General features: G+C 32.8%; 1 protein-coding gene across 1 annotated transcript in view; it reads right to left on the minus strand.

Moving 5' to 3' along the window:
• Nucleotides 1-26,125, minus strand: part of LOC145739039 (metabotropic glycine receptor) — a 152,016-nt gene extending 125,891 nt beyond the window's left edge. Inside the window, exon 1 of the mRNA XM_081994343.1 lies at nt 25,041-26,125. Within this exon, the coding sequence (XP_081850469.1) occupies nt 25,041-25,989 (949 nt within the window). The 5' untranslated portion in view covers nt 25,990-26,125. The remainder of the gene's footprint in view (nt 1-25,040) is intronic.

The following is a 26,125-nucleotide window of genomic DNA, read 5'->3' on the forward strand; positions in this document are numbered from 1 at the left end:
TTATATTACTTTATACATTTCTGCGCCTTTGTATCAGACTGTCACTCGCTATTCCGTATTTAGGTTTTATACGTTTACTAAATCAGGAGCAGCAACCTGGATTGTATAGGAATGTTATTTCTTTATTTGAATTCTTTTGCATATTTTTTGTCATTTAAAGATGTAACTGCGAGATTTACTGCCGTTTGTTTTGCAATACATCTAGACTGGCAGCAAGAAAATTCAAACCGCCTGGAAATCTTTAAAACATTAAATTTAACGACGTTTCCGGCTAGGAACACGTACGATTTGGCACTAAATGTTGTGTGTGAAAATTGCACACCCCAAAGGTTGGCAACAAGATACATTGCCAGTTAATCACTTTTTTGAGCTGCCTTCCAACTCCAAGCTTTATTTAACCTTTAAGTCAGAATTAATTATAATAAAATTAACAACGTTTAACGCACCACCCATGTTTGACATAAAATTTCATTTAATCTTAACAACAGTCGGAAATATGGTCATGCCTGGGGTAAAGCCACATCAATTTAACTTTGGTCCTCTATTATGTCAAAGTTTCTTATGTAGCGGCGAGCTACGAAAGTTCACGTAAGTCACGTTTAGCAATAACTTGCTTAATGCCAACTTCTCACCAAGTTTAATATTTTTACACCGGGAATCTTTCTTCCAAATCCCAATCTTGTTTACTGAGGATTTTTCCTCACTAAGTAAATTTTTCTTGTTACCAACCCTTGTAGTAGCAGTTTTAGTGTTCAATTTATATATATGATTTAATATTTTATTTGTAAGCATTAACCATAAATTTAGAAGTTTTCGTAAACTAACCTAACATACAGTAATTCAGTTTTAACCAATGTTGCTATGTCTAGGGAAAAATCCCCACCTCAGTGCAATTTGCACCACATTTGGATATTTGGGGGGTCATTAAATCAACACAAATATTTGTCTATATACAGGGTTAGAGAAAAAGAATTGGATAGTCGTGACGTGTATCTGATTATTTTAATCATATTTCAATCTGTCATAAACTTGGAAAGTGTCAAAGACCACTCCATAAAGCTATAAAACTACAAAACCTACTTAAATGCACTGTTATAGTTAATAGTTGTAAATCATATTAAATTCTTATTTATAGGTCCATAAGTCAAAAAATGAGGAGTAGTGACGTGTATCTGTTTATTTTAATCGTATTTCAATCTGTCATAATTTTGAGAACACTCTATGAACCTATTCAATTACAAAAAGCAATACAATCAATTGCTATTAAATTAATTATTGCTATTTTATTAATTTCAAGAAAGAGCTATTAAACTAGTTATAGGTAATCATATTAAATGCTTGTTTATAGGTCCATAATAAGTCCATATTTCAATCTGTCATAAACTTGTAAACTGTCAAAAACTACTCCATAAAGCAATAAAATTACATTACTTGTTTAAAAGCAATATAATCAGTATGTAAATAATATTATAATTCGTTTTAGAGTTTTATGAGTCGCTTTTTGGTCGTTGTGACGTGTAACTATCTGTTGTGGATATAATTCGAACTGTCATAATGGTGGTAACTATCAAATACAACTCCATAAAGCTATCAAACTATAAAACATTGCTTAATGACAGTACAATCACTACAAATCATATTTAATGCTTGTTTATAGGTCTATGAATAAAATTTTTACAGTTCTGTCAAATGTATGTTACGAACAGATTTGAGTCTGTCACAATGGTGGTCCATTCCATAAAGCTATAAAACTACAAAACTTGCTTAAAAGCACTGTGATAGTTAATACAGTTGTAAATCATATTAAATGCTTGTTTGTTTATAGATCGATGAGTAGAAATTGTACAGTAGTGACATGTATCTGTATATTTTAAGTCTGTCATAAGCTTGAAAAGTATAGAAATTTTCATCAACATTTTCTTAAAACTAATACAATCAGTTAAGTATACATGAAATATTTTTTAAAGCTCCAAGAGCAAAATTTGGTACACGAGTTGAATTTTGGCGGGTGAGATTCTAAAAATGTTCATTTTAATATCAGAAAATCCATTTTGAGTAGACGTAATAATAGCATTTTAAGGGAACAAAAGGTTTAGCAAAGTATGAGAAAGTACAATTAAAGCAAAACTTCTGAAAATCTAAAAAAAAACTGTGGAATTTTAGTGAATTGGGGAAATTAGACTATTTAAGGGTTGGCAACACTGTTATTAACGTATATTTTTTTTAACATCTGCATCATAGAAGCTAACCCAACACTAAATATTTAACTAGTGAAATTTGCGTTTTCAGTGTATTGCAATACCAAACATACTGGCCAAAGTTGTTAAACAAAATTTCCACAGAAACACCCCATCACATATTGACACAATATAAAATCTGTATGGGATGTAGTTACATTTCGAGGAACTTAACTGCCAACAATTGTGTTTTCAATCTGTACGAGTGAACATTTCATATTGAAGTTTGCCAATTTTATTGAAAAGGAATTTTTGGAAACAACTGTGCTTTTTCCGTTTCTACGAGTTTTAATACTGAAATTTCATTTTTTTTGTTATTTCAGCCAGTGAGTTTAATTACACTTAGATTGCAGTTTTTAATTTCGTACTTTAGTTTACAGTAGCAAAAGATGATCAAAAATAATAAGCCCAACGGACCTTTAGTGGGTGGTTTAGAGGGAGAAACCAACAAGGAATAAGTTCATTTGCAAGAAAAAACAATAAAGCATTTTAAAGACCGGTTAAGCTCACGATTTAAACTTAAACATGTATAATACTTTTGCACCACAATTTCTTATTCGTGACTTATACGAATTTACTATGTATGACACGAACTCTTTGTAGAGTGGAAACGCTGTATTTTATAACAATCGATAAAATATGATTTAATGTGAAGCAATTTGAAATCAAACGTTTGCGATATTTTCGAATTTACGTGTTTATAGCTGTGATGAAACAACATAAGTGTATATTTAGCAATCGATTATCTGTTTTAACAGGTTCATCAAATCGAGTTTTGCTCTTTGCATCAATGCTGTAAATAAATTCCCCCAAATGGTGTACTAATTGGTGAAGTAAATTAAGTGAACAAATATCAGAAGAAATACCTACTTTGACTCGTAACATGTGAATAGATAAAAACAATAGAGTTTAAAGTTTGTTACGAAATGTTAACTGCAGAATTTGCGGCTAACCAGCGTGGTTAATTAAGCAGTCGAACTAACAAACCTAAAAGCCAGATAAATGCATAACCGCAGGAGTAATAGTAACGATAAAAGTACATTCACACATGACTAGTTTGGCTTTAGTTCTTGTTAAGGCCAAGTTTCCAACCCTCAGTTGTCCTAGTGCATAAAGTTGGGAATTACAAACTTGCAAAACGAAAATTGAAGATTTTTTTCTATATCTAGTACTTTCAGAGTGCATCCACGACGGTAATATAAAAAGTTTGGTAAATTCATTTACTCAACTTTTCGTATTACCCCCTGAAAGCCGCAAAAAGAAAAGCATAAATGATTTAAAACTTTTTTAAAGTAGCTAGATTAGTGTAATGATTAATTATGCCCATATACATAAAATGATGTTTTTCTTTTGGTTTTCTAACTTAGATTTTGATTATGCCTTAGATGATAGTTATTATAGGATTATTAGCAGTTTTTATCATCTCACCCTTTACAACAACTTTTACAATTAACTAGCAGAAGACCGTCACAATTATGTTGATAATGTTTTATTTTAATTTTACATAAACAGTGTAAAAACAAACGTGCTGAAAAACTTCTTGATTTTCAACCCAATGCAGTTGATCATCATCATCACAATCGTATATTTCATATCCTGAAGTGTCGTGGATCCTAGGCCTTTTGCTCATGTTGCCATGTTGGCGATGTCTCTCCACTTATTTCTATTATATTTTCTTCTTGGGAACTTTCCCTTGAATCATAGGTGTTTCCGCATTTTCGTCTTCTTTTCTACTCTCCAAAGTACTTGACAGGTTGACAACTTTTTGTCAATATTTAGCTCTTCTAAGATTGACACATTGGTTCTATGAGCAGTCCATGGGATTTTCAACAGCCTCATCCAGACCCACATCTCGAAACTATCCGATTTAGTGATGTCCGCAGACTTAATTCCAATGCTCCATTCCGTATAGTCCGATCAGAGAGAGTTTCGATAAGATTTGCTTGTCTTTCAAATTTAATTTTATTTGGTCATTTAGTTTCAACCCAAAATTAAGACGCTCTTTTTCTACTCTGTTAATTAACTCGGACATTTCTTGTTTATCCTTGGCTATAAGTGTAGTGTCATCAGAATAACGTAGGTTGCTTATTTTCCTCTCAACCATTTACTGCTTTTCTGATAATCTATTCTCCATAGATGTTGAATAACAAGGGTAATAGAATGGTCTGACCATTGCTTTGCCATTTTTGTATAGGTTTTTTAAAAGCATGACTAGGTATTGAGGAGTTTCCATGTCTAAAAGGACTTTCCCAAGATTTTGCCAGTTAACCCAGTCAAAAACAGTATTCTAGAAAGCATGTTGGTTTTCCAAATTCTTTCCCTTTTTCAATGATTTGTCTCACGTTTCAAGATGAATTCCCTTCAGTCTTTCTCGTTGATGAAACCGGCTTGTTCCTGTCGAATCTGCCATTCCAGCAAACATCTAAGGCATTAGAGTAAAATTCTGAGCATTACTTTGCTTGGATGTGAGATGCAGTGGTTCTATAGTTGCTGCATTTTTGACTGGACCCATTTTTATTCAGAGTAATAAAGGTAGATGTGCACCAATCATTTGGCCATGTTTTCCATATGTTATTACATATCCTTCACAAGAAATTAATACCTTTTGTATTAAGCTGTTTTAGCATTTCTGCCAGAGCTTCTGTTATTTTTTAAATAGCAAATAGACTGTTGTATTTTGTCTTTTAAAACATCGGGTTCCTGTGCCACGTCTTCTGATGGAAGGTTGGTTTTCTCCAGATGGCAGGTACCGAGGTAAAACTCACTCCCCTCCCCCCAAAACCATTACAATGTCAACGGCATTCATCAATGGACATGGTACCAGTAGTGAGGATTTTACCAAACACGTGTTTGGTAAGTTATACATTACAACACTAGTCGATTGGGACCGATTTACAACGGCATTTTTGTTTGTTTTTCAGGTGGATCAGGACAAGGTAAGCTACTTCATTCAACTGGAAAATCAACGGGTCTGAATCTATTAGGAAATGTATGAGTATATTTTTCTGAACTTGTATTGTGTGCAATTTTGGAGATCTCTTTATTTATCCTCCCGTTTGTAGCAATTTCCCGTACAACCAAATATATTGTTATATACTGACAATTTTAGACTCAATATGGTAATTTCCCACTCATAGTAAATCAAACTCACAGTGACAGATACCACACACATACCTCAACAACAATTCCTTTTGCTTTTTTCTCTCGAAAAAACACCGCAAACGTGTTCCTTAAAACTGTCTTGAAATTTACGATATTTTTATGGATTTAAGCTAGAAAAATGTCCCGTAATGTTTTATTATAGCAAACTAATCAAACAAACACCGGAAATGTGCCCGTTTGTAAATCAGATACAGAAAATTTGCATTGTTGAATAATTCACTGCAGACCAAATATTTAGTCCCTTGAATAAAATTCTCCAAGGGGTTTGAATGTTTTGTTGCTTAGACGTTTTAAAGGGGGTGTGTATCTAGAGATTCAGATTTAAGTAGTGAGGGGTAAATTAACAGTAAATTACAAATACTGTGTTTCTGCCTTCTCCCTGACTGTACCAAATTTTGTAGTGTTATTTTTATGTTATTGGATAGGAAATTTAATGAGAATTCCAAAAAAGTGCTTAAAACAATCATTTTCTCACTCCAAGTGGGTTTTACAGGCAATTTTGTCCTTAACTGTAGTTTTAAACTGTGTTACTGGCAGTTCAAACTGCTGACACCGCTTTTCTACCTGACTGTACCAAATTTTGTAGTTTTGTTTGAGGTTATTGAATAGGAAATTTGATGAGGATTCCAAAAATGTGCTTAAAATAGTCATTTTCTCGCTCCAAGTCAGTTTTTCAGGCAATTTTGTCCTTCACTGTAGTTTCAAACTGTGTTGCTGGCAGTTCAAATTTTGACACCGCTTTTCCCCCTGACTGTACCAAATTTTGTAGTGTTTTTTCATGTTATTGAGTACGAAATTTAATGAGGATTCCAAAAATGTGCTTAAAATAGTAATTTTCTCGCTCCAAGTGGGTTTTACAGGCAATTTTGTCCCTGACTGTAGTTTTAAACTGATACTAGCAGTTCTAATTTTGACACCGCATTTCTCCCTGACTGTACCAAATTTTGTAGTGTTTTTTCATGTTATTGAGTACAAAATTTGATGAGGATTCCAAAAATGTGCTTAAAATAATATTTTTCTCTCTCCAAGTAGGTTCTACAGGCAATTTTGTCCCTGACTGTAGTTTCAAACTGTGTTACTAGCAGTTCTAATTTTGACACCGCATTTCTCCCTGACTGTACCAAATTTTGTAGTGTTTTTTCATGTTATTGAGTACAAAATTTGATGAGGATTCCAAAAATGTGCTTAAAATAATATCTTTCTCTCTCCAAGTAGGTTCTACAGGCAATTTTGTCCCTGACTGTAGTTTCAAACTGTGTTACTGGCAGTTCCAATGTTGACACGGCTTTTCTCCCTGACTGTACCAAATTTTGAGGTTATTGAGAATGAAATTTGATGAGGATTCAAAAAATGTGCTTAAAATTTCTCACTCCAAGTAGGTTTGACAAGCAATTTTGTCTCTGACTGTCAAACTGTGCTCATAAGTTGCAAAAATCCGGGTTGAGAAAAGTTTTCTTGCAGTATTCGATACAAAATTCTGAGATGACAGTTATTTTTACAGTGGTCACGTGACTGTCTAGCTAAATTATCATCCAAAAATCACGTGATATCTGCCACTAATGTCAAAACTCTCAAAATTTGCATAGAATTTGCAAGAATTACAGTTTAACAGAGTTTTTCTCACACCACAGTGTTTTCAAAACAAGACGCGGTTCTGGGATTTATGACAGTTATTTTGACAATTGTCAGTTTGTAAATGTAAAGACTTTAATGAAATTAATAACAGGAAAATTATATATTTCAAGAAAACTTTAATTACTCATAAATTTACTGGAAAATTGGTAAATTTTACTGTGGCACTAAATTTTACTTTTCCAATTTTACTTTACCTTACCAGTAAATAACCGGTCACGGTAAGTTTATCATTAGTTTTAATGTAGTAAGTTAATTCATTTCTGAGTAACTAGCATTAAGGTGATTTTGTTATACTCTATACAGTTCAATCCAAGTTTGTAAGAGAAAATCCAACTACAGTATAAAATGCGGCAAAACGTATGTGAATCTCTAATTCACAAAATTCATCCCAACTTTGATGTAAATGAGGTAAATATTTAGAATCAAGCTCTGCAGGCTATATTAAAGCCATCGATGTAGGTAGCAGCCTGTTAGGTTTTTCAATAACGGCACAGCGATCACCTTAAATGCATACTGCATAATCGCGAATATAAGCCCCATCTTGAGTTGAAATTATCGTTTAAGGTTGTCCTTTTTCCTTCGAAGTTTCTTCATTCTTGAATTTCTAATACTTGCTAGTGGTATTGATCTTGTAAGAGAATTCCTAAATCCGGCACTATCATTAGAAACAAGACAGAGCAATTCTGGAACTAATTGGGGTTAATATCTCTTCTGCTCTCGTGAGTTTGAGACAAATACTGGAAACTTTTAACATGAACATCATATTTTTTTGGGTGTTTAAATCACATTCAGTTGCCAATAAAAATGCTAAATTACTGTACAAATAAAAATTGAAATTCACTTCATTTATAAAACTTTCACCATTTATTTTCCGGAACGAAATGAATTTAAAGTGTCGAAAACAAGAATGTCACCGCTAGCGGAAAATGTTTAATGATCTTCAGGGTGTAATTTTTACTAACACAGACGCGTTTTAATTGTTTTTGGTTTGTTTTCCCTTTCAGCTGAATTAAATTGATTTCCTAAGTAAACGTAAAGTACTCAACTAGCTGATAAATGGTGTTTTTAGTTTCTTCGTGAAGTTTGAAAACCAGTACTCAAGAACGTTTAAAATAGGCAATTATGTTCATCGCGTGCAACGCTATTAGAAGTAACTGGAGTGTAATAAAATGATGAGGGTCTATTAAATAAGAAATTGCACTTGTTTTCAAATTGCAAACCTTCGACATTTAACCTTGTTTAACATCTTAAAGGCAAGGCAAGGGTGTTGCCAAATTTGTGAAAGTTGTTATTAGATGCTATAAGTAAGTTAGTCCTGTTTCCATCAACTTAAGTATTCAAGCCCGTAAGTGGGTTTAGAACCAGCAACTTCATACTTATATACTCAATTTTTAGGTTAAAAAATTATATATTCTGGGTCAGGTAATAAACTTATAGGTACCGAAAAACCCTTCCTGGGAATTTCCCCAGATTCCATAATAATGCTGAAGCTAGTTCAGTGAAACTTTGTTGTTCGTACTAATCCAGGGAAAATACTAACATTGCAACGGTTAAAGGCAAATACTAAACAAAGTTTGGCATTAAACCTGAGAGCCCTTCAATTTCTGGATGTAAGGTTTGCCAATTCATTGGAAAACCGTAATTAGGTCTATTATTCGACTGTTCTATAAAAAGCTCGATTTAGAGAGTTTCCAAATAGAACTTACACGAAAGTTAGTTATTATATAATCCGTATCGGGTGCCTTGCTGGGATCGATTGTAAATCCAAATGTTGTTCCCATCGAAACTCGAATCTCGGGATTTAATTAAAGACTTGGATTCCTTCGAACTTTGTGAGAAACTCGTTGTGTCTTTTCTTAATACAAATTGTTCCTAGTTCTAAAAGAAAACACAGTTTTGCAAATTAGGATATTTTTTCTAAGAGTCATTATCAGCGACCCATCTGTTGGTGTCATTCGCACTGTGCGTTAATTAAATTGCAAATTAGCTGTAAGAGTTTTGAAAGGGAGAGCTAATTTTTCAGCAAAAAGTTCATGCGTTTCTCGTAACGACGATTCAATTTATAAAATTGTCCACAAAATATCGGCAACGACTGGCCTTTTTCGATCCTTTAAACTCCATCTTTATTTCTGTTTCGATAAAGTAATAAAAACATATGGCTTGGCTTTCTTTACTTCGTGCCAAGGTCATTTCCAAACCACTTTACCGAAAAGCCTCACTTTTTTACAAATCTAGAGACGGACGATTTCTCTATATGAACACCCGTATTGCTATTTTCTTTTCAATCTCGATTTTTTTCTTTGGACGATTAGACTTCGAACATTTCATAAAAAAATACATTTTGGAAGGAAAGAGACTACCTTTTTATATCATAATGTTTTGTCAAATTAAATTAAAAATTTGTTTAATTTTAAAACACAAAATGTATTATAATATTTAATGTCAATCAGCTGACTTGCCAACGCAACATTTACCACATTTTTCTTGCTCTTGAGTATAATGCTTGTCATTAAACTCAGGAAATCACTTTCTATTTAACAAAGTCTGATATGGCCAGATAAACTGACAGACCCATCAATTTTCACATGTGCACCCTATTTTTCACGACAAAAAACTATTATTATGGAACGAACGTTGGTGACAGTAGCGTTCAGCACATTTATGTCACCAAATACATCTTTATACAATCTTTAGATTCAAATTACTTACTTGCCAAAACTTTACATGTTTATTGGAGTCAATAAATTCGTCTGGCATTTACTGGAACTCATTTATTGTATACCTTCATTCGTCCTTATTCGCGATTGAAAAGTGACTTAAAATACCTTAAAAGCGGTCTAATAAAAAGATAGAAAGGCACAAAACCAATAATCCGTAGACATCCATTCTTTGGTATTCTAATTAAAGGGTAGCTCAAAGTCAGTATTAATTAAAATCAGAATTCAAAGAGGACTTTTAAATTATATTGGATGTAAATGATGTATTTTTTTAAAAAAAGTGTAAAAGCATTTAAATGAGGAAAGCTTTGGTAACTCAACAGTTTGCAAAACCAGAACGGGTTTAATTTGTTTTTTTTTATATCAATTCAATTTGAAGTTTATTGGAATCTAATTGGAAGGAACTGCTTTTTTGTAATTTCATTAAGAACTTGACCTACACCAACAGCACTACAGATTTATAAAGATAATTAATTAAGAAACCAAAACGTAATTGACAGATTCACATTAAAAAAATATATATCAAAATAACTATATGACAAACAAAATTACACTTAGGCCCACAGTAAACTTTTGACTTTAACTATATTTTTTTTAAAAATTATTCATCAGATCAAAAAAAAATATATGAAAGACAATTTAATATGCTTTAATGTGAGTATAAATTTATGAAAACAATTAATGCATTAAGCTTTCTTATTATGAACATAAATAGTGTTATTGACAATTTAAAACTTAACACTTAATTTTTTAATAATGGGTATGACCTCCTCTTTCCCTAATAACATTTCTCATACGATTAGGCATAGATCTAATCAAGTTTGCTATTGTTTCTTGAGGGATGTTAAACCACTCTTCTTATACTGCAACAATAAGCTCTGGGATCGCGTTTGGGGTTGAAGTCTAGCTCGATTTCTTCGTTTTAGCTCATCCCATAAGTGTTCGATCGGATTTAGGTCAGGACTGTATGCCTAACCCGAAAACCGACTTCCGCAATGTAATCTTGCACGATTCTTGCGGTGGCCTTACATAGTCTTGCATAAAGATAAATTCCTCTTCAATGTAGTCGACGTAAGGTACCACATGAATTGCTAAAATCTCCTCGATATATCTAACAGCCGTTAAACCTCGTCTTCCGTGAACACGGTCGCCCCTACGAATGAACTCCTGCTCCTGCTCCTATAGAAATTGGACCCCAGATCATACAGGAAACACCTCCATAAGCACTCCGATCTTCAAAGCAGCAATCTGATGCAAATCGCTCTCTTGGTCTTCGGTACCTACACTTTCCTTCTTCGGTCGCTACCATGGAAGCACATTCTGGTCTCATCTGAGAACAGAACAGACTCCCATTGTTCCAATGTCCAATTCAGATGATCCTGTGCTTGCCGATGAGCTGGAGTAAGTTTTGGACCAATCGCAGGTGTTTTAGGGGTCAGGTTATTTTCCTGCAGTCTTCGTCTTACTATCCACTGACTAATAGCCACTCCTCGCACCTTACGGAGCTGTCGTTGCACTTGAATAGCATTAAGGTGACGATTTCTTAATGTTGTTGACACAATAAAGCGGTCATGACGAGCGGTTGTAAATCGCCTTCTGCCTGTTCCAGATCGCCTATGAAAGAATCCAGTCTCTTCATAACGTTTACACACTCTTCGAAAAGCCTTCTTTATAAATTTATACTAACATTAAAGCATATTAAATTGTCTTTCAAATAGCATATATCTTTTTTTGATCTGATCTATTTTCATAACTTCAAAAAGTATGACACACACTTTTTCATGTTAAATTTTTTTACAAACGAATTGAGTTGAGAGACAAATTTCACATTTTTCTCCCTTGTTATTGACTTCCTGTGTATTTAATAGAGATCAAATAGGCCCCTATTGAATTGACTACAGCATTATCAATTTGATATTGTTGAAACTTTTATTTCTGATATTTGAAACCAACGTCAAATAAACTGGTCTTTAGATGTAAACGTGTGAAGTGCCTCATCTAAATTATGATAAAATATGGAACGTTATTGTTACTTTTAATTAATTAGTAGATGTTTCGTGACTACATCTCTCAGCTAGTAAATAAAGTGAAAAGGTGAATTAGGAAATTCCCGACATTGGGTAATTGGACAAGTAAAATTAATACCAAAAGGTAAGCAGTTTCTAGTTAAGCCTGTGCAAACTTTATTAGACACATCACAAATGTGTCAACTTAAAATTATAAGACTGAATTTTGCACAGGCAAAACTCTCACAGATTTCCGGCACTTAACTATTATGCCTTCTCTAAAGCCCTTCATAATTAGCCAAGTCTGAATTACCGTATACGAGGTTCGTCACAAATGAAACTGCACTCTGTAAATGAGTGTGTCAGCTGTCATTAGCCGGATATATGTAAAGCGAACTTATGACCTGAGCAAATGATGGATGTTTTGTTGTATGAGGGTTATATGAAATTAATGTAGGAACCTTTGACAAGACGCTAGAGAGCGGAATTAAAAGGAATATCCACATGTTTTATCCGAATAAAGCTCCTTTGACCATTACAATGCATTCTCCCTTCATAGAAAATTCAATAACAGCTTTATATATGCACCGAAAGAAATTTTTGTCCTGCTGCATTAAAATATTATCAAAACTTTTAATAGGACGTCCTAAAAAAAAATTAACTCTTGGCGTATTTTCTAAGTGAAGTTATTAATAAAGCATGTCTTATGAATAAATAACTTCCAACCTTCCAGTATTCGTGTTGTTGCTAAGTTAAAATTCTTAAATACTTTCAGCCACGGGATAAATTTTGCAAAATGCTGTTTAGCCAAAGTTGAAACCGCACAAAATCGATATTATTACGAAAGATATCTCGCGTAGCAGGTTCAGGATGGATGCTCGTTTAACTCTATTCAGTCAGAAAATTCGCATCTCTCTGACACTGTAAACGATTACAGCCAAACCTAATATGAATTTACCGTTCCCGTCACAGACATAAATTGCTTCTATATTTTTTCGTCTCTTAAAAGCAACAACACGAATCAATGTGAAAAAATTAAGCAGTACGGCTGGTGGCAGGATCAAACTTAGACATATTCTTGAGCAAGAAAAAACGTTTGCGCGACTTATCTATTTAAATCAGCCGGATTTCTCAGCTTGAAGTTTGAAAAGAAAAACGCTCCGAAAAAATCTTGGGCTCTCAGATATGGGGTTTTGTGTATCGAGTAAAGCCCTGGATTTCCCTAATGGTTTTCGGAAGATAATTTCAATGGAAGAGCATTCCGGTACTAAATTCCATACATTATCCGTTCCTCACAATATTTTGGTCCACCAACTAGATAGCTTCACTAAAGAATGATCTAAAGCCCTAGTTATTCTGATATTTGACTTATAGTCTAAGCAGAATGAAAGTCAAAACTTGCCATCCTTTTAAAAAGCTTTCCAGTGTATTTATCTTCTGGCTGCGTTAAAAGTATTCCCAAGTCAGACGGCCGAAAAAATTCTTATCCTAAAAAGTTTTGCTGCTTTCACGCTTATGGGAAAATGATGAATTTGTAATATATCAACACGGCACCCCTGATAATTTCTTTAAGTTGTTTTTGCACACCGAAATGCCACTAATGGCCAAACTCCACGAGAAAAGCCGCCATAATACTAAAACACAATATTTGTTTGAAGCCTTTTATAATTTTACTCCAGCGCTCAGCTTGATTTGCATTTGTAAATAACACTAGGAAAACATTGTTACATCTAGTATTAATTAAACACTCTCACAGTATTTTCCTAATTAATTTTGTGAACAAATAGCAGCTAAAGAAGGTACAGTACAAGTAATATTTCCAACCAGACAAAACCTCTAGAATACAACTGCTAATTACTTACTATACACCAGGCATTAATGCTCCATTCTTGCGTTGAAAAATAGTGAACAGGTCAATAAAAGCTAATTTTTTGAGTTCTTCTGTTTAGTGAATTTCGTTGCAGATAGAAATGCAAACTACAAGTAAATGGACTGTTAAAAAGCGAAACATCCAACCACGACAACACATGCACATCTAAATGACCGTGTATGTAGTGAACACGAATTAACCGACCTTTGTTTACCAACAACCGTAAAGCCGTCATAATACATGCAAAATTTTCCATCTGCTCATCAAGAATTGTGAACCTAATTTAAATACTTAATTACTACTGTAATAGGGAACATTTTAATTAGTACACGTCAGGAAAATGGAAGTTAGGATCGGCTACAGATGCTAAATAGTAAAAGATTCATTAATTTTTTTTTTGTAGTTAATTAAAATTACTAGTGATCCGGTTATTTACCGGTAAGGTAAAATAAAATTGGAAAAGTAAAATTCACACTGACAGGAAAATTTACCAATTTTACCAGAAATTCCAATTTGGATAGTAAATTTACGGGTCTAACTGAAATTGCTTGAAATATATCATTTTCCCTGTCATGGCTGTCACTAAATTCATTTAAGTAACTTTCGGTCAATATTGTTAAAATAAAGACTGAATAAAAGGCTGTTTTGATTTGTTATTTATTGTTTTAGAGGTTTTGTTTTATCAATAATAAAATAAATGAAGTTATGTAAAAATGTAATGTGTATGTCAATGAAATGAGTAACAATTTTATACCTTTTTTTTATGAAAAAGTAGCTTTAAAAAAATTGCATATTTAGCTTTTTGTTACTTTAAATTATGACAAATAACATGTTTTTGAGATGACAAAAATTACGCAAATACAAAGATATTCTTATTTGAACAATTTGTAACTTACTGACAATTGTAAAATTCAAATGTCATTCTTGCAAATTATAGGCAAATTTTGACAGTTTTGACATTTGGGACAGATATCACATAGTTTTCGGAGGGTAATTTAGCTAGACAGAGTATTGTGACCAATGTCAAAATAACTGTCATACATCTCAGAAACACGTTTTGTATCGAGTACTGCAAGAAAACTTTTCTGAACCTTAATTTTTGCAACTTTTGAGCACAGTTTGATAGTGAGGAATAAAATTGCTTGTCAAAACCATTTGGAATGCGAAAATTACTGTTTTAAGTATAATAATATAAAAAAACACTGCAAGACTACACAGTCAAGAAAAAAGCGGTATCATTTTATTAATTTGAACTGTAGAAGCATAGTTTGAAAGGGTAATCAGAGACAAAACTGCCTTAAAAACCCACTTGGAGTGATAAAATAACTGTTTTAATCAATTTTCTATTCCAAATTATATTTTGTGGCTTTGGCTCAATATTTTTAGCACGTGAACTGATTTTGACTGCGAAGCAAAAATAGTCGAACATATTCCATTTCCATTCTTTAAGAAACCATTCGTCTTACGGCTTTAATCTTCTACGAGAGGTTAGAGCAATGACGAAAGCCCTAGGATTTGCAGTTACATGCTCTAGTAAAATATGAGGCATATGTCACATCTTAAAAACCTAGCTAGGACCACTTTTTATTGGAAAGATTTACGAGTCTCCGTAGAATTAGATTATTTGTTTTGCGTGATTCGAAACGTCTTTGACTTGGAATAGAGGATGCATGAAGGTATTTGGAAGTGAATAAAATGGTTTTGGATCGTTGCTTTCGATTTATCTCTTTTAATGTGGGGTTGTAAATATTTTGTGTGCATATCTGCACCAAATTTGCATTAGAATTATGAACACTGGAGTAGCAAATAAAAATATACGTTTAGTTTCCTCTACCCTCTGCGACAGGACCCCTGGGATACTGCGTCGTTGTTAAGGTAAATAAATATAGCACTTTGAGTCTCAAGTGAACGTATTAAGGTTAATCCAAGGGCATAAAACAAAAATTTAGGCAATTTACTTGTAAGTTATGAAATGCGTTCTCGTAATGAATATGTAAATTTTGGTTCTTTTAAAGCAATTTTCACAGGGTCTGTTTTAACTCCAGATCTCAAAGATATTTCTGCCCCTTTAAAAACGAGACTTTAATAACTAATATTGTTGTCGAAAATCCAGATACAATAAATTAAAAAACCTATTGTGAATTTTAATGTGCTCTATATGAGCACATCGTTGGCTTAGAGCCAAATGTGATCGGAATGACTTAGAGTTATATTTTTCCTGTTTACATGCACGTTACTTCAGTTTTTAAAACTGTTGTCTTTGTTTCTTGAATGATTCATATGATTAGTGGCAACATCCTCCATTAATTTAGTGCTTGCTAAAGTTAATACAGAAAGTTTTCTCAAATATAACATAATATTTGAGCTATAGAGGAAAAGTATACATAATTCTCAAAAGCGTAAAGTAAATCATTCGTTAGAAATGAAAAGCAAATATGGAAGCAGCCCTGTTTTATGGTAAACCTTTTGAGTATATAGTGAGTTGAACCATGTTCGTGCAATTGGAAAGTTTCCATTCAAACTGCAAAGCAAAATCCGTTTGCCTACATTTCGGAAAATAACCTCGAAATGGAGGTTTCTTGTACCCATAAAAAAGAATTAATAAAATAGGCCCACAGAATTAGCCATGAAGCATGATAAAGCGTATATAAAAAGGTAAAACTCGTACGTTTAGTGGGTAGTTTGTGATCTCACTTGACCCCATACGTGACGCCAAGATGGAGGAATCTAAGGAAGAACGTGAAAAACAACTCGTCCATTTTCTTCCATTAACTATTGCGAGAGGGTAGAAATAAGCCTGAAAGAAAGATTTATTGAAAATAGTCACCTATAGGAAACTGCATTCCGCAATCCTAGAGCTTTTTGTTTTGCCCAATCCGATTCACTTTTAAAGTAGTAATTTACAGAATCTATTTTATTTTTGTTATCGAGCAATCTCCTTTTTCCGCTAATAACTTTCTAACAATTCAGCACCTTTTCTAAGCCACTAACACTTTTCGCATCAGGCATGCACAATGGCCAAACAAATCAAAGTTTCTAGCAGCCGGAAATTATTAGAGAGCTCTAGGTAAGACCGCAACCGAACAGATAGTTTATTTTGTTTGCCTCAACACCGTAAACTTTTCATTGTTAGAGCTGTGTTCCATTAACTGTAACAGTACCGACAGTATTATTCCGCCATATCCGAAGCGTTATATGATCGAAATTTACCACCTAAGATAGTCTAGTTGGTTTTAATGAACGGTCGATTAATTAGAGAAATGTACATGGCTTTAACCGAACAAAAATTGAAAAAAATAAGTGTTTTTAAATTTAAATGAGGCAAAAATTAGAAGCATATCAAAAATCTGTAATATTAAAACTGAAACAATATTACCACGAACACCTTGCACATTTCAAAGTAGGATATTTAAAAATATCTAGAAAACACTTTAAATACAAAATGTCTGCAATTGATGTACAACATGTACTTTATATTTGCAACATTTCCAAATCATTCTCAATAGGTGTGTAAATGTGTCAAAAACCATGCTCTTCCAATCATTTTCATTCATTCATCTTTCTTCTGTAACAACTCACTGTGTTGGTTAATTTTGTTCTATCGTTGCTTTACTTGCTTTCCTTTTATTACTCCAGAAGCTCAACGGATTTATGTTATATCCCATCAAAATTAAATTTTGGTAGACCTTATTCACGATTTTTAAGCAAACTTATCTTAATATTTGAGCATGCTTTTAAATTGTTATTAATTTTTAGATGAAAATGTTAAAAAAATTGTTTTAATCCAAATTGAACAAGATAAAAAATAAAAACCTTTTGATCAAAGCGACTGCGCTTTTGCTTGTTTTTGATTTGTCTATACTAGACCTAGGCACAGTTTAACCTCTGATGAACTGATCATCAGGAAACTTGGGATATTACTACATATTTTCTGCTATTAATTCTGAGAATTTCGGTCGGCGAGAATTTGGACAAAAAATAAAAGTAAGGCAAAAATTTAGTTCCAGTCTAACTGAATAAGAAACAAAATTTTCGCCTGATTTTTAATTTATCTCCAAATGACAAAAATTACTTCCTATTATTTAGTATTTACGGACGATACACAATTTCATTATTTATATAGTTTTTGTATTGAGCAAGGTAACCTTAAAAAGGTCAAGTCTCTAAGCTAAAGATTTAAAAATTTGCTAAAATGTTGAAATATAGTATTACCAACAATTTTTAATAGTCCTGTGAAGTTTTTGGTGTAGTATTAAGCTAAAATAATACCCTTAAAACCCAATTTTAAATAAAAGGTAAATATAGTCAGGATGTTATGTTTTCCAACTCAAAGCTTAAGAAGCATTATAATTTAAATTTGAATGCAACAGTCACATGAACTTAGTAGATAACTGTCAAGATTAAAAACCTCTTTTAGATTCAAAATTACTTTCAAAGATGTTAAAAATGTAAGATAAAAATACTTGACTTGACTTGAAATCTTACATTTTTGAGAACTACTTGATACTGGACAGAATATGACGATGCAAAAATACTAAAGCACAACTTATTGAGTATGATTTCTTTTAGCAAATTTCCTAAATAACAATTGGTTTACTAAAATATAGTTGAGGCATTGTTTGGCAAGAAATTCTATTTTGTGATAATCAGGTAAAATTGTGCTCTTAATATTCACATTACTAATAGTCTAGGGTACCTTGCTTAAATGACGATGTACGTAATTAGAGCAAGTTTACTGTTACTTACCCTGTCGTGTAGTTTCTAACACTCCTAAAAACAGCCTGGAAAAACACTTTTGCTCTAAAACCAATAACAAATATTCACTTCAAGTTAGTTAGTTAGGGTGGCCTTAGTTACCAAAAGAAGCCTTTATTGGAACCTAACATAACCTTGCAAACCTCCACAAAGCACCGTGCAAATACGAAATCAGATTCTGTCAAAAAGCTGAGATGCGTGCCATTGTCCCATCTCATAATACAAGAGGTAGTATAGTATATATAAGTCGTAAAGTATATAATATAGTAGAATTTCAGGTTTCTAGAATCTTTCTATGGCATTTTAAAAGCATCTGAAAACTTTTAGGAGCTTTTGGAAGCTTTTAGTAGTTTCTACAACGTCGCTGAAGCATTTGGTATATTTGAGAACGTCATAAAAGGCTTGAAACCTACTAGAAAGATTTGAAAGTGTATGCAACTTTTTAAAGGGTTCAAAAAACATTTTAAATCTTTTAGAAGTTTTGGAAAGTATTTAAAGCTTCTAAAACATTTCAGAAGCTTTTAGAAGTATCTAGAACGTCGTATAAGTTTATGGAAGCTTTTGAAATTTACTGGAACTTGAAAGCTTTTAGACGCTTTTGAAAAGTATTAGTATTTGAAGTCTCTCTATAACGCTGAGGAAGCTTTTAGAATGTTCCTTGAAACATTTGGAAGCGTTTAGAAGCTTTCTAAAAGTACTTGATGCTTCTAGAACTCTCTCTCGAAAACTTTAGAAAAAATCCTGTAATGTTCTAAAACGTTATGGAGCATTCCAGAAGCCTCTAAACTACTCTAGAAGCCTCTGAAAGCTTATGGGATACTCTGGCAGCATTTAGGTGGGTTTGGAAACTCCTAGTAAATTCTAGAATTTTAAGCAGTGTTTTTCATCATTAACTAAAATTGAATTGAATTACTGGAACCGCTTACAAACTTTCTATAGAGCGTTCTAGACACAATTGAAAGCTTTTAGAAGCTTTTGAAAAGTATTTGAAGTCTCTCTATTACGCTGAGGAAGCTTTTAGAATGTTCCTTGAAACATTTGGAAACGTTTAGAAGCTTTCTAAAAGTACTTGATGCTTTTAGAACTCTCTCTAGAAAACTTTAGAAAAAATCCTATAATGTTCTAAAACGTTATGGAGCATTCCAGAAGCCTCTAAACTACTCTAGAATCCTCTGAAAGCTTCTGGGATACTCTGGAAGCATTTAGGTGGGTTTGAAAACTCCTAGTAGATTCTAGAATTTTAAGCAGTGTTTTTCATCATTAACTAAAATTGAATTAAATTAATTTAAAAAAATTGGAAGATTTCATTGTTTATGAGAGTAATCTAAACTATGTCAACTAGTAGACTCGACAAGTTTTTCGATAAAATATAGTAACAATTAGGGTCCTGAGGCAATTTGACCATAATATATAGGCTTTTTGGAAAAAGGGCCGATTTAAAATTCACCCTCCTCCATTTATTATTAAATAGGGCGAGGATAAATCGCTATTAGAAGTTCGGAAACGTATTACGAAATCCGTTTTGGCGCGCGTTGCTTCGGATGCTGATAGTCTCCACAAGTATTTATTGTTTTCAGTCAATATTTGGCTGACTTGTGTACTTTGAGTGGAGTTTAATAATTGCAAGGTTTGCCGTGAGTGAGTTCATTAGGAAACTTACATATTTCAGAGGGAAGTACCGATTACGTTACACAGTTCACTGTGGCAAGCTAAACTTCGTGAATGAGATTAAAAGGGAAATAATTAGTCAAGAAGGCGATATGTGACTGAAGCTGATGAAGACGTAAAAGAGTCAATTAGAGAAGAGCCTGCTTTAGCATTAAGGGAAACTTGGTAAACGCAGCTGGATCCTTCTAAACATTTGTAGGGATTAACCTTGCGGTAATAAAAACTTAAAGTTCAGGAAAATTAATAGTTAGACTGGGGCGTCCGATTTTCTCTAAGGATTTACCAACTTAAATTCTTGGTAGCAGGACGTAATTAATGTAAGTGATATATGAATATTTGATTACCCTGGTGTCTGATGAAACGGATTTATGAAACCCTTTTATCATCCCACGAGACTATTAATATATCTAATTGTTCGCAGAAGCTGACAGGAAAGTTTCACGTACCTGTTGTTCTCGTAACTATTTTACGATTGAAAAATTGAGATTGAAAAGTTTTTCTTTTGATTCGACTTTATAATGATTCGTGGACTTGACAAATCCTGAACAACTTTATGTACCTGGAATTTCAGGAGCTGTTTATGTGCTTTTCCCTATTCCATTATATTTTTCTTGGTAATTTATTTCTCGGAATCGAATATATTTTTGAGGGGTGTTTGTTTTGGCACAACGTTAAAAAAGGCGATACTTTAGCAAAACGAGGTCTTATTTTCTGAATTAATTATCCATAGGTTCTTTTCGTTTCTCGGTTTCAATATTTTTATATCTCCCCTTTTTTAGGATATAAATAATTTTATAAACAGAATACTTTACACAGGAGTTTTTTTAAGAGCAAAAAGCTAATCTGCGATACTTTTTCCTGCATTACATTTTCGGCGTGTTTTGTAATTAGCTACAGCGACGCTAATTAACACTGACAGATTGAGAAAAAATCTACATGTAAAAAACCTTGCTTTAATACACTGCCGCTCTGTAACAGTTGTTAACCCTCTTAATAACGCTACATTAGTTTGAAGAAAGTTTAATGTTGTTTGCCGAGATTAAGTAAGATTACACTGAAATTAGGCGGCATTAAATAGCTCCAAGGCGCGATTCTAATTAACAGGTATCCAATAAGGACCTCTAAAACAATTAGTTTCTTCCCTTTTAATTTCAGTCCTTTTAGACAAGAGAGCTCGTTTGAGGGCGTGAAGTACCAATTTACCATTCTTCTAAAACCAACTATTGAATTAATATTCATAAGGTTTTCATTTTATAATTATGTAATTCATCGGCATAATGGAAGCAGCGTAATGAACTGGGTAACGAGGTTTATTTGACGAGAACCACTTTGAATTTGCATTGTCAATATTGAAGACTAAAATAAACATCAACCGAACGGAAAAACCTTTAATTTCGTTAAATTCACATTGGTAAACGTTTTCATTGATAGCTCATTTCAATTTTGAGCTAGTTTTAATTTCATACTTTATACATATTCATGCAGAAAATTTGGTTTTTGGTACAACAAAGTTAAATCATATACCATTTTGATTAGATGATCTGTGCACCTTATCATTGTTTTCCTCTTAAAACTACAGGTAGGAAGGTACTAAAGTTGGTTTGAGATTCCTTTATTTTTTGTTTTGTTGAAGGCACTATTTTCAGTAATGCTGAAAATAACCTTAACCTTTTTGTTCCAGCCAAGAAAGAAAGGAAGGGAAAATTAAAAACAGTATTAGAATAACAAACAACCTGTCTAAATATTAAATCTACAATACTATGTTGAGGGATGTCTGTGATTTAAACTAAATATCATCAAACACAAATTGGGCATTACATTCCATAAAAGCTGAAGCGTTTTGTACGACGGGTTTTTTTAAATGTTTTTGAATCTAAAACTGTTTTTAGAAGCAAAACTAAGGATTTGTTAAACTTTGCATCTTACCATATTTACTTACAAAATAAAGAGTACAAATATCTCCAGGTTTATGGTGAAGGATGTTGTAAATTTGAGGCATGTGTAGTAGTTTTTTCCCTGTTTTTTAGAACTTAAGTTCCTTGCAGACATTTACTTTTAGAAAGGAAGGTGGGAGACCAAATTTTTGCTCCTGAGAGGCTAATTTGCCATTAAAATCATGAAACCACTTTTGCAAAGTTAAAACATTTCAAAAGGCGCCTTTACAGAACTATAGTAAACAGAGAATTCGACTAGAAAATCTCTTTCATCGAAACAGTATTTTTTGTGGAAACTAGCCAAATTCAAATTTAGACACAATGCATTGTAATAATTTGGAAAAAAGCTCTTAAAATCTGAAAATAATTTCTAAAAACACAACCATACATTTGGGATCATAAAGATTACAGATTTACAGATACAGAAGTCATAAACTTTCTCTGAAGAATAATTATCATCATCTTTTGAAAATCGCGTGACTCCTTTTAAGGTGCAGACGGTCACGTGACTACTTTCAATCATCAAATTTAATTTTAAAGATCACAGACACTTTTTTAAATTTAATACAAAATTTTTGCAATGTTGCCTAATCAACATCAGTTTTCGAATTCAATTAGTTTTACCTGACTTAATGGACTAACAACAATTGGAACAACAATCACATTTCCACAGTGTTGCCAAACTGACGATTCTTTTAATTTTAAACGAAATTTGTTGCAATTTTACTAAATTAACCATTTTCATTAAAACGAACAATAATTAAATTTTTTTTACAGTGTTGTTAATAAGGTAATTATCGCAATGTTGTCAAACTTGACCATTTTCATTAAAGCAAATAATAGTCACATTTCTACAGTGATGCCAAACTGACAACTTTTTTAACATTTTTATACTTGACATGGATTATACACAAAATTCATTAATTAACCCGAAATAAAATTATTAATATTACAAAGGGCGCAACAAAGCACTAATTATACATGTGCGAGTTCCCGGACCCTTTGTTTTCGATTCTTCAGACGGTAAAGGGTGGTAAAGGTAAACAGAACATATCGGCCACCCTTTTTGGTTTAAACAAACTTAATTGTGTCATTAATTGTTCAGAAGATAACACAGCACAATTTAAAAAAAATCCCATACTTTATTATTTTATTTTAATTTTTTTTTAAACCAATTAAAACAAAATTAATTATGTGTGTAAATTCACAAATAACGTCGTTCACTGACGTATCGCAAAAACAAACACTAATTTGTGATTTTTACAGTAACTGGCTTCTAATTAAGTAAATGTTCATCTCACAAACAGACAAATTTTTCAAAATATTTAAAAATGTGAAAGTTTTTAAACCAAAAAGCTTTTTGACTGTTTAAAGTAAACATATTTTTACTTTATATAAATAATTCCACTTAATTATTAGACCAAAGGGACAAAATCGCCTGTTAAACCTACTTGTAGTGAGAAAAGGACTGTTTTAAGCACATTTTTGGAATCTTCATTAAATTTCCCATACAGTAATCAAAAAAACTGTTAAAAAATTTGGTACAATCAAGGAGAAAGCAGTGTCAAAGTTTGAACTGCTAGAAACACAGTTTGAAAGGGTAGTCAGGGACAAAATCGCTTGCCAACCCCTCTTGAAGTGAGAAAGTGACTGTTTTAAGCACATTTTTGGAATCCTAATTAAATTTCCTATTTAATAACCTCAAAAACACTATAAAATTTGGTACAGTTAGGGAGAAAAGCGGTGTCACAATTTGATTTGACAGAAACAGTATTTGTAATTTACCAGTAATTCACTGGTAATTTATTTATAATATAATTGTTATTATATGCTAAGTACTGTTTCGCAGATTCGTTGTTTCTAATCTTCCATGCCATGTAAATAAATGTAATTTTCTATGTGTAGATAATAGTGTAATCTACATTATGTAGATTACGCGCCCATCACTGTAAGTCTACATTTTTCTCTGTCGTAGGCTACTCATTTTATTGCTTCAGGCTCATTGATGTAATACGAGAGGATAATTATGAAAGTCAAAATAATCACAAGTAGAATTAGCTATAAGACTTAAAGGTAGAAAATGTAATACTATACTGGATACACTACTAAAACAATCGAACTTCTGTATTAACTTATTTGGTAAACCCTGTAACTTTGTTTTTCACCTTTGACCTACTTAAGCTAAATCTTTTTTAAAACTTTTGGTAAAAACAAGACAACTGATATAAAAATCTGATCCGCCACTCTGTATATTCTAAACGTAATCACACAAAAATCTTTTTTAACCAAGTTTTTCTTCAAAAATTGGTTTAATCATATAACCCGCTCTTATTAATTTTCCTGGTTCTCTCACACAATTATTCACTCCGTAGAATATATGACTTTAAAAGCCAACCTATTAAAATTAACAAATTTCACAAAGGGAAAGGTTTACTTTTCAATTAAGTTTTAGCTTTGGAAATCTAGAGTAGGTGGCAGAAAAATACATCGACAACAAAAAAGGGTTTTACAAACTGATTCAGTCCTGACAAAAATACGATAAATGTTTTCTTTGTCAGGCAATTTTCGTCCACTTTTCCACTTTCCCGAGAGATTTTCAGCAAAACCATGAATCTCCCGCAATTGACATGTTTCAATTTGAACAACAGCGAATGAAATTTGTTGTTTGGTTATTTATCAATGATTTTAAATTAAGTTGGTCAATTGAGCTGTATAGTTTCTTTTTTGTAATAAATAGGAAGATTGCGCTTTAGAGTAGAAAACTTTGTGTGGAAAATAAAAATATTATTATTAGCGCGGCTTTAAAAGCTTTCTCGCTAGAAAAAACACGATATTTTTGCAGAAAACTGGTAAAGTATGATAACTCTAGAGGATAGTAGGGTTGTTAGGTGGTGAGTTTCTAGTGGGTGTTTTGGGAATATTGTATAAACTCTCGCTCTGCCAGACCAAGCATAAAAGGGCACTTATGATTTAATGGTCTTTAATTTAAAAGTCCACAAAATACGGTTTAATAAAAACCGTGCACTGTTGATGAATGTTTTAATAAAGTGGCTTACCTCTGCTAAATTGGTTGTGATTTTTTATGACGTTCTCGGCTTTCTTGCGGGCTTTGAAGAACCATTCAGAAGCGTTGCTCATGTAGTTGTATTCAACAGCGAGGTCTTTTACCAAAATTGGTCCTTCGGGTAGTCGATAAGCATAGGGACAGAACAACAAATAGTCTTTATATTCATTTTGATCGTAACAGTTACCAGCGGCAAAAATGTCATCATCAAATTCTACCATAGAAAATACGGACATGTATAGCAAATATTCGGAATTTACTACTTCTGGCTCAGCGTATTTCCACAATCGTGTGAGCATATTAGCTTTATTTACAGCCACATTGGCCTCTATGCGAAATCTTTCTTGAGCATATAAGTCAACAACTCCTTCTCTAAGAGTTAAGTTAGTACCTGCTGTGCAATTATCGCCTAGCAAGTGTTGGGATTCAACTATCCTCAAAAAGTGGGATACTATATCAACATCTCCATTTAAAAGCTTGGTGCTATTTTCTGGCTTTCGCCTTATCTCTTCCAAGTAAGTAGTCTTATTGAAATAGTTATGTTCACTTAAATTAGATTGAAAGTTTTCAAGATTATCAGCTAAGTACAACAAAGATTTGTTGTGTTCATAGTTTATGGCAACATTAGTATTTACAGTTATATTAACAACATCATAATCAAAACTTTTGGTACCCCCATCTGCTGGTACTTTAATAAGTACTTCTTCTCCCACAGTGGTAAAGGTAACATTATCTTCAAAGTAAGCTACTTTTTCATTAACAAGTTGCTTAATTTTTTTCTCCACGCTACTTTTGTGATTTCTGTTACCATTTCTTCGATGTCTGATTAAGCGCGACTTTCTGTGTCGAATTTCAAACTCTTCTCTCAACAATTCCGCCGTTAACAGGTTAACAAGCAACAAGAAATGTGTGAACTTCAATTTCATCCTTGGACTTCGCATGCTGTTTGTTACATAACAGCACACTTTGAATTTGAGCAGAAATTTCGATACGATTCAAAAAGTTTCATAGTTCGAAACTTTTAAATTTCGCGCGATCTCGGGTTAACCCCGAGCGCCCCAAACGACCGATTTCTGG

The sequence above is a fragment of the Ips typographus genome, linkage group LG16 (genome assembly GCF_016097725.1).
Source record: "Ips typographus isolate SLU linkage group LG16, UJ_Ityp_2.0, whole genome shotgun sequence".
Lineage (NCBI taxonomy): Eukaryota > Metazoa > Arthropoda > Insecta > Coleoptera > Curculionidae > Ips > Ips typographus.